This window comes from Polyodon spathula, chromosome 16 (genome assembly GCF_017654505.1).
Source record: "Polyodon spathula isolate WHYD16114869_AA chromosome 16, ASM1765450v1, whole genome shotgun sequence".
Classification (NCBI taxonomy): Eukaryota; Metazoa; Chordata; class Actinopteri; order Acipenseriformes; family Polyodontidae; genus Polyodon; species Polyodon spathula.
Window position 1 is genome coordinate 33,662,377 of NC_054549.1, and position 9,813 is coordinate 33,672,189.

The 9,813-nt window shown below is 35.7% G+C and overlaps 1 protein-coding gene and 1 long non-coding RNA gene across 3 annotated transcripts; both read left to right on the forward strand.

Annotated features, from left to right (window-relative positions):
- Positions 1-2,111: 2,111 nt before the first annotated feature.
- LOC121328218 lies at positions 2,112-4,147 on the forward strand. Of its 2 annotated transcripts, none has more exons than XR_005951658.1 (4): positions 2,112-2,449; positions 2,913-3,144; positions 3,415-3,504; positions 4,036-4,147. It is a non-coding gene; the product is annotated as an uncharacterized LOC121328218 (long non-coding RNA). The 2 variants fall into 2 exon arrangements; XR_005951659.1 differs by having other exon boundaries at positions 2,118-2,449; positions 3,088-3,144.
- A 1,201-nt stretch (positions 4,148-5,348) lies between these two features.
- LOC121328217 (protein FAM3C-like) lies at positions 5,349-7,755 on the forward strand. Its single transcript, XM_041272771.1, has 5 exons — positions 5,349-5,399; positions 5,848-5,892; positions 6,116-6,200; positions 6,799-6,925; positions 7,142-7,755. Exons 1-5 carry the CDS (start codon positions 5,378-5,380, stop codon positions 7,223-7,225), a joined length of 363 nt encoding a protein of 120 aa, XP_041128705.1. The 5' UTR covers positions 5,349-5,377; the 3' UTR covers positions 7,226-7,755.
- The last annotated feature ends 2,058 nt before the right edge of the window (positions 7,756-9,813 follow it).

The following is a 9,813-nucleotide window of genomic DNA, read 5'->3' on the forward strand; positions in this document are numbered from 1 at the left end:
AAAAATAGTTTTTTTCTACTTAATATTCAGTGCTGTGAGCATTCTGCATCTACAGTAAACAATCTAAATACAGCACTGTATTAATCTCAGCAAAACATTTAAAAGATGCCCAGTGCCTACAAAATCAGCCTATTAAATTCATTATATAAAATGTGCTAGTAAAATGAGATACTGCATGGACTAACTGGTGTCTGTTACTGCATTCTTCCATTTAGACTTCTGGTCAGACAGGTTTGATTACACTCCCTGGTCCAGATTCTCTTACAAAGCAGCACATAGTGGTAATATGATGTATGCTGATTTTAATACTCAAGTATACTCAACATTTGTTTTTTGAGTAAAAAAAAAAAAAAAAAAAATGTGATCTGATTATTATTGTGAATATTTGATTATCTTATACATACACAAATACGGTCTACAATATGTAGTACTGTACTAAATGTCATTGTACATGCACTTATCCGAAATACAGAAGTCATGTGTGTGTGTATGTAATACAAGTAATATTGGTCTTAGTTCAGTTAATTTTGTCTTTGTTCTATGGCAGTTACCTGTATTGTCACCCCCCCCCCCCCCCCCCCCCCAAATATAAAATCCAGTAATATAGTAAGGAGTTTATTTTTACCTCTGTTCTCTTATTTATGAAAGAAAATCATATTATTATGTTTTGAATTGGTAAGATCCAAGCTGGCATTTTAAATTAATTCCTTTACAATACCATTCAGAGCTGTGAGTATCATTTCTTGCTTTTACTTTGTGCCTTGTTTATATAGGTTACAGCCAGCTGCAGAGAATACTCTGCTGGGTGACATCAATGGGCCAGCTTGCTGTGGCATTGACATTCATGTATTGTATTGGAAGAATCAATAAGATCTTGTTATTCCCATTTTTATTTCCTGACTGAAAAGGTAATGACCCTTTCAATCTTTGTGAACCTTTTTTTGTTACATTAACTTGGTTTACAGGCAACGCCTACTTAGCCCATTACCTTAAGATGTAAATGTTTTGTTTTTTGTTTGTTTTTAAATAATAAATCATACTGTATAGCGCACAACATATTAGTCAACTGATGATTTCCATTACATGAGAGTAGATGTTAAAACTTCGCCAATGTAAGCACTAACGAAGACTGTAAACTAATGTGATCCTTCTGCGTGTCCCTCTATTTGCGTTTCCTTCCATCTGATGATGAAGATAGCCTTCTGCCTGGTGTTGATGGCTGAAGTGTAATGCTGGCTCCAGGAATCAGCTGATTTTGGCTCCCTGGCACATCAGCACGCACAACGGCTGTGATGCTGGCCACAGCAATCATCCACAGCGCGGTCTCCCCAGCGCCTTAGCATGACAATTGTCTGGATTGAGCAGAGTAGGGTACATTTATGGGGTCTTCAAGTGGGCAGGTATACAGCCAAACAAGTAGAGTAGTTGTTACTGAAATGTACTATTGGAAAGTTATCTGAAATTCATTATTCTAGTACTGTACAAATTTCCAAAACAGCTATGTCCTGCTTAAAAAGAAAGGGTTGCATTTGTTTTCATAGCAGTGGCTTTTAAATGACAGATTTTACCTGTGATTGCACGTATCACGTCATCTTACGGTATATAATTAAACCAGTACAAATATTAGGTCAACAGTAAACTTGATGATGCAAACAGGAATTCTTTACTTAGTTCCATGTTGAAGCACAACCAAGTAAGGTTTTACGCAGATTTCTGACATACTACAAGATTGAAAACTGCAAGAATGCAGTGCACATTTAACACAGGTGTGTTACTGTGATGCAAGACATTTGTGGTTCCAGCATAATACAGCAAGATTGTTCTACACATTGAAAATAGGGTGTCTGTAAAAACTTTTGATGTAAGACTTATCAGCTTTACAATTTAGCCCAAGTGTTTGTCTCAATGAGAAATAAGCAGACGTCTTGCTTTGTTCCATATTAGGTATAATATACACTATATTTGGTAGACCGAAAGGCTTACACTACATTTTGCAGATGATTTGTAACCTCTGAAATGTACAGTACCTAATTGCACAGTGACTGGTAAATATTACACAAAGAGTCAACACTGCAGGTCATGTTAAATGTTCTGGTAGGCGTTTCTGGCTGTCTATAATAGGGCCTGCTGAACATTTTAAATACATTTTGCGTAACTGAATTGTCAGCAGTTTCACTAAGCTTCTGTTCCAGGAGTATATTGCACCACAAAACTTACAAGAAACACCTTTAGCACACATGGAAGGCCATAAATTTTGCTCTGAGAATTTCAGCAATTTCAGATCAAATTATCAAGTGCCTGTTTTATATTGACTAACAGGCTGTAACCAAATCCTCTTGCATTCCAGACAATTTGCATTGTCTTATCAAACAGGTTATTCAAGCTGGTTACTACAACAGTGCCATTCGTCTTCACCTGCAAGAACGACACCTGTCTCTCTGCTCGTCAGGTAAATATAATGCAATACTTTAAAACTTTACCCTGGCTATTTGTGTTAAGAACAATGAAAAGTAACTATCACTTTAATATTCAGTAATTATAGTTGTAGGATTTCAGTTTATGGTGAAGTCTAGTAATGTTATAGTATGTGATTTCCTTTTGGGGCTATGTATGTATCCAATGTATTTTAACTGTAATCTAATTCCATTTAACCGAGCGCTGTAAAAACATCTCTGCCAGGGATACTTGTACCTTTCTTTGTTTTTTGTTATTTTTATTTATTTCCTTTTTTTTGTAAAATACATTTGCTTCCCTGCCTACAGCTCATTTAATGCACTTAAAACATCTGTCACTTGATGCCTCATTGTACCAATGATATGCTGATCTACTGTATATTGAACACAGATCCTGGTGTTTGCTTAATTTCCTGGCTGAGCTGAAGTATTACTCATGGTTGTTTTTGTGTTACACAGCAGCTATATTATTCAAGGAGGGTGAAAACACTCCAGCTTTACAATATTTTGAGCATCCTACAACAATCAGGAAAGGAAGGGAAGAAGCTCCATTAAGAATGGAATGAGCTCACACTAGGGTTGAGACTCTTCTGAACTACTGTCCTGAAAATAGTCCCCTTCTATCTTCTAACAGCCTGAACAGTGAAACCAGACCTGCTGCTACTCTACATCGCTGGAATGAGGGCATCGGGTATCAATAGCTACTTGTCTTTTATGTGTTTCCTATGCTTTGATTCTTCGTGTGCTTACATTCCTAAATGAAGGTGTTTGTGGTTCAAGAAAAAAGTTTGGTTGATTTAAGACTAGTGCCTTTTGCGTGGAATTTCTTATGTTTTTTCTAATTCATTTTCTAGTTCATTACAATTGACCAAATGGGTAGCCCTTGCACTAATAAACAAACACAAAATAAACCAGAAAAGGTTTGCATATTGTTAATATATGCCATGTGTTGAATTCCCAGCAGTTGCTCATGTTGCTGTGACACTAGGCACACTCATTCTGGTTTGGCTTGCTGTAAATATGGCTTTAAAACCTCAAGGAGATGTTGTAGGTAAGTATTTTAGAAAAAATAATGATAGGAAAAATGAAAATAATAATCAGTGTGTTATGGATTAAATACATCTGTTTGAGAACCAGCAGTCATCTAGACCACTTTTATGCATATAGAACATTATTTGATTCATAAAAAAGACTTTTTAAAATAAGCTTAGTGCCTGTTTTTATATGGGATGTTAATGATGTTGTAATGTTGTCTTATTCAACCCGCAGAGATTAGTTCATTGATCATCGTTAAGTATTTTAGTGCTTCTAGTGCTGTTATGCATTCTGTCACTGTTAGATAAATTTAATATTGAATATTGGATTCAGGGTCATTGGCCTTTGAGCGTAGTTTTATCTACCAGTAATTAGTTTACAGGAAGCTTATAAAAGAAAACAGCTGGTGCATCCAGAGAAGGCAGCAATGCGTAAATGAGTGCCACAGACCACAGGAGAGGCCGATTACTGGAACACTGGTTGTCATATGTTGTTTTGTCCTTGTGGATGTGCTTAAAAAAAATATGCAACTTTCCATTCTTTCCAGAGGACAGATCTTATAAATGTGGACTGTCAAAAGCATGTCCTCAAGGACATTTTGCTTTTAAAATTCAGACGGGATCAGCCAATATTATTGGACCAACTATTTGTTTTGAAGACAAAGTGTAAGTACTGAAACCACACTTATTTTGGCTGTACTTATGTTCTGTTTTAGCACTGTTATGAACATATATTTTTTGTCTCCTCCTGACATAGCACCCACTGTGAAAATAAACTTGCTCTTCTAACATTAGACAAAGGGTGTTGATGAGATGTCAGTGAATTGCGTGTTAAAGTTTAAATTAGAAATCTCAGAACTTGACTCTCTGATAAGGAAACTCGGATTGAATGTGTAGCGCAGGCTCCAATCAGCGTGGTCTCTCACTTAACATGTCAATTACTGTTTAACCGAGGATGGAAATAATACTCCCATTGCACAGCAGTGTCTCCCATTCCAGGTTTTACTACAGTTTTAATTAGCCATGGTGTATAGGTAACAAGCTCTGGTGTGTCTTCTTAAACTCCTAGTGAAAACCAGGAACGCATCAAACTGCTGTGCAATGGGAGTCTTATTTCCATCTCTGGTTTAACACAACTATAGCGGTTACCTGTCCTAGCATTATACAGTGGATGTGAAGCGCTGTTTTAGTATGCTAAAGAAAGGTGACTAAATAAATACCACTGAAGAGAACAACCCTTCAATGCCTTAAAGCAGTTCTGCACAAACCCTTGCCTTTATGTTTAATAGATTTGCTTTATCAGCTTTACACAAGAAAAATACTAAATAAATCAGTTCAGTCATCTTAGGCGCGTCCTGCAACAGTCAAACAAACTGCAGGGTGACTTAAGTTTGCGACCAGTCTCTCCAATAGAAATTAGGGAGCAGCAGCGCACCCAAAGACTTTATTTAAACAATCATGTTTATAGTTTAACACCAGTAGATGGCAGTGTGACCTTAACTATAGCAATATCAAAGCACAAATCGTTTATAAATCAGTGGTTTACAGTATGTACAGCAGTTCACAATATTTAATAAATAGGCCAGCAAAGTCTGAAATGTTGTACCATTTTAGATTATAAATTGATAGTAAACAAATAACTTCTTACATATTGCAATAAATGTACCTCTCTGAAGAGGGGAAACCATTGAATAAGAGGTGTTTAGTGGGTTTTTGACGAGGTAGCACAGGGTTTACATTGTTTGGTATACAATGTTTTATTATATTAATATATATATATATATATATATATATATATATATATATATATATATATATATATATATATATTTTTTTTTTTTTTTATTTTTTTTTTTAATGAGAAGTACATTGAATAATGTTGCAGTTGGAATGAATATTGCAGTGGTAGATGGTGAGAACACCCCATGTTCACAATATATTTTTTTGTTGTTGTTTTTTTTCATTATTATAATTTCATTATTATATGCTTGCTTGTCATGCCATGAGAATCGGATACCAAAAACAAACCTCCTCACAGATTTCCATTGAAAATATTCAGACTTTCTTGGGCCCATTTACATTAGCGAATATCAGTAAAGCCAGTGCAAAATACGATACAGTGTATGGGTGGGCACAAAGTCATTTCAAAAGATCTCTCACTTAATATAAACATCTCAAAACAGCCCCATTATTTTCTGTTGCATTAAGAACTTAAATAGTAAAGCATCACTAAAAAGTGCCAATACTGTTTAGTAATTTACTGTTTTGTGAATCTCAATATATTATCATATAATATGAGCCGCTTTCTACATCTAGTGGAAGTTTACCACAATTATTTTTATTTTATTTTTTTCTGATAGGTAAGACTGGGAAATTGATCAAGACTGGTGCTTTTGAAACGCACAGTAAGGATAATATCTATAATAAAATTGTGATTTCTTAAATGTTAACTTTTACTAGAAAGAACTGAAAATGAGCATAGCTGAATCATGCATCTTATTACCCGAGGTCAACTATGCATCCCCATGCGAGCAGCAAAATACATGCAGTATTCAAACATGTAATTAAGGGGAAATAAAATGTGACATTAGTAAACTAAACAATATTAAACATTTTGAATTCCCCCAGATATCAATAATGCACTGAAGTTCTTTGAAGACATCGAAGAAAGTATGCTTGTTTTAGTGGCTTCGTTTGATAACATGGGAACAGAGTAAGTAAATATGTTTTCACAGCAATAGGTTTGCACAGAATTGTTGTCTAGCAGGATATTTGATTCACTAAGCATAGCTGGGCATTGGAACCAGAGGAATCCAAGTACATTCTTCACTTCTTCTTTGTATTTTTTGAAGAATGGTTTAGTGAATTGAAATAATAGTGCAGCAAGAAACTTGCATGTCACTCACTTTTTTCTTTTTCGTAAACTGCCATTGGTTTTGGTCCCAATAGTATCTTGATGCATCTTCTACTGAAATGTACAGTGGCAATGCAGAGTCAGAAACGTATCACTATCTCCTGCAAAACTTCTCACAAACTAGGGAACAGGGAAATCAAGAACCATAGGACGACATGCCCCCTTCTCTGCAGCTCAGCACAAGCCTAACATTTTCACAACTGCAAAAGCATACCCATTCTGCCAGACTGGATCTATAGATTGACTGCCACATTGACACTGCATACCCCAGAACCACACTGGCATGCAATGAAACATGCATGTCTGGCTTTGAGGATGGTTATGTGAACAGACATGGTACATTAGCACTGCATAATGATCATTGGAAAAACTGACATTGTTTCTTATTCTATTGCAGAATGAATGATGAACTTAAAGAACAGTTTACCAAGTTGGGAAGCAGCTACGTGAAGTCCATAGGTTATCGGGATAACTGGATTTTTATTGGATCAAAAGGGATCAGTGGAAAAAGTCAGTTTGAAGAGGTAAATTAGATTATGTTAATAGTTAATTTCTATTTATTATTATTATTATTATTATTATTATTATTATTATTATTATTATGTAATCATTTCTAAAAGTAATTTATAAGGCATGTTATCTTTCAGATAAAGATAAAGCCAGCCTCCCCATAGACATATGAATTATAAAAATAAATCAGCTTTCTTACTTTCCACACATTCCTCTGCTGTCTTTCACAGTACATCAAAAATGCTAAAAATACAAACCTGTATGAAGACTGGCCGAAGACGTTGCTATTGAATGGCTGCATACCTGCAAGTTAGATAAGCAAAGAAACTATTATTATTTATTGTGTGCCCTTTCTTTAGTAGGTGATTATTATGCTTGATAAGAACATAAAGCAAACAAAATACATCCAGCTTATCTTACCTAAAATGTCACTTCATAGCACTCAGATTTCCCTACATGAAAGATGGCAAATGTATATGTTTTGTTTACGTAGCGGGTGGGGTGAAACACATACAAATGAAGGTAATGTAACACAAATTATTTTTAATCAATTAAATTCTCTGAGACCAAATAAAAGCTACTCACTCCAGCTGTTAGACAAGCTTTCCTTTCGGGTCTGTGTGCTTTGTTTCTTGTAGGCAGTGGTGACTGGATGTGTGTTCTTTTAGATTTAAAAGAGACTCTGTTTCTTTTACATTAACCAGATACTATTCAAAACTCACGGAAGTAATCAATACCGTGCTATCTCTCTTTTATACCAGGCAGTCTCGGGCAGTAACTGCAGCCGGGATCACATTAGCGTGTGATTTAATTATATATTTATTTACTTTTGAAACCCCTATAGTATTGGTTATTTGTGTTTCTTGTGAAATCCTGTATGGACTGTTTTTGGTTTATTTTTGTGTTTGCTATGATATTATTCACACACTGAGTTGTTGGTTTTTGTTCTCGTAATTTGTGTATTTGTATTTATTTAGGATTCCCGGGCGCTCTTATTTCCACAGATGCCGGGAGCCTTTGAATTGAAGTGCTGTATATTAATCTTATTGTGTGTATTCCTATCACAGTGTCAAGACCTGCCTCCTTGGTTTTCATTTATTTGAGAAGGACTTGCATGGGGAACCTTACTTTCTCTCTTCAGAGGATTTTACTTTCTTCTTTGAACTTAACAGGCAGTTACCATTTTGAAATTGGTACTTGGGGGCATCTCTTGCTCCTGGCAAATTTAAGAGGTGGTGTAGTCAAGCTTTTGGTTGCAAATAGTGTAGAAGCATTGACTGACTGTTCTAAATACTTATTTGTGTTCTGGAGGGTGAATTTTGCTCAGTAGCCAATTGTTTTCCATAGGCATTTATCATCAATCACAAACTTTAGCTAGTTAATCAATATCCTAACCAGGGTGATTTTTATAGGTACACATGACTTCAAAGTTAAAAAAACAAAACAAAAAATAAAACCTCAGTTGTTTTTTTTTTTAAACTGAAAATATTTATTATATTATCAATAATCTACATCATGTAAATGTAATTTAGGAAATGCTGTAGATTTGTGGTAGGGTTGTTCATATACAAGTGTAAATCAGATAGTAGCGAATGCTTTCAAACATAATGTTGACACATCCAGCATAAAGCATGCAATATCTTTACATAAGAGGCAGCCTCATAGACAAAGTAATCCAATCAAAACAGCATGACCAAGCAGCATTCAGATTGCGATATTGATTGTACCCTATATGCTCAGTGTTTTGGAGACATACAGATTTCAAAATGATCAAAACTAGAAGATGAAGACATGCTGTGAAACATTCATAAGAGAAACAAACTTTATGAAAATATTCCTATTACCAGTGTACTCCCTTGCTACTACAGATATTTCCACAGAAGCCTTGAGACAACCCATCATGATTACAGTAGAAATTTGAATAGTATCAGTTCAAAAGTCTAGTAAAGTTAACATACACAAACTTTTAATCCCTTTCTTCTCTGCGCATGCTGAAAATCTGCAGTTACAGAGGCACCAGCTGTCCTTTTCATTATAAAATCTGAGCTTGCACAGCATCCAGTGTAGAAATGGATTAATACATTCCATGGATTTCTGAACTGTTTTCAATGCTGGAGTGTGTCAATGTTTTGCAGGGGACAAATGGTGTTGCATATCTGCTGAGGGTGGGTCTGAATAAAGAATGCAGTCTTAAGGAGTCAGCTATATGTGTAGTTAAGGGAGAATGAGAGCAATTCTATTTAAAACAAGACCACCAGAAGAATATGATTGGACACAAATATCCAAAGCCTCCCTTGCATAGAGTCATAGTCAATGTCAGATGCAATAGTATATGCCAGAGGTAAGAAGGGCAATGCAATTTATCCATAAAGTCGCCATCATGCCACGTTGTATAGAATAACCTCTAACACTGCAGTGCTGCCCAGACGAACCCGAAATTGCAGTGTTTGAGCGAGATCATTCCATATCAGAGTAGGATGGGGTCACCAAAAAATAAAAATCAACAATTGTGCCAAAATCATTTCAATTTGTTAGAACCGCCACACCCAGTAAATGAGAAGTGTGTACAGTGTCTAAGGCACAGCAATGTACGCCTGCACTAAGACACCGACTGCAGTTCTGTCATGTTAGCAGTAAACTTTAACTAACTGTAAAAGGGAACAGAGCTTGGTATAAAACATGTTCTTCTCTTGAATCAGATTCTACTGTCGCCTTTTCCCCCAAGAATATGACAGTCAGCTCCACCTTAAGTTCTGGAAGAGGCCTTAGCCATCTCAACAAAGCTCATTTGATAGAGAGTAACAAAACAGTTCTATTGTGTGAGGGAACAGTCAGAGCGTTCTGCTTGTGGGCAATAAAGAGGCTTCAGCTAAAATTCAAGATTTGTCTGGCTGTGACGTTA

Coding starts and splice junctions, on each gene's coding strand:
- LOC121328217 (XM_041272771.1), top strand. CDS start 5,378: ATGAATATTGCAGTGGTAGATG. Junction 5,893..6,115: donor TGGTGCTTTTGAAACGCACA/GTAAGGATAATA, acceptor GAATTCCCCCAG/ATATCAATAATGCACTGAAG. Junction 6,926..7,141: donor GAAAAAGTCAGTTTGAAGAG/GTAAATTAGATT, acceptor TGTCTTTCACAG/TACATCAAAAATGCTAAAAA.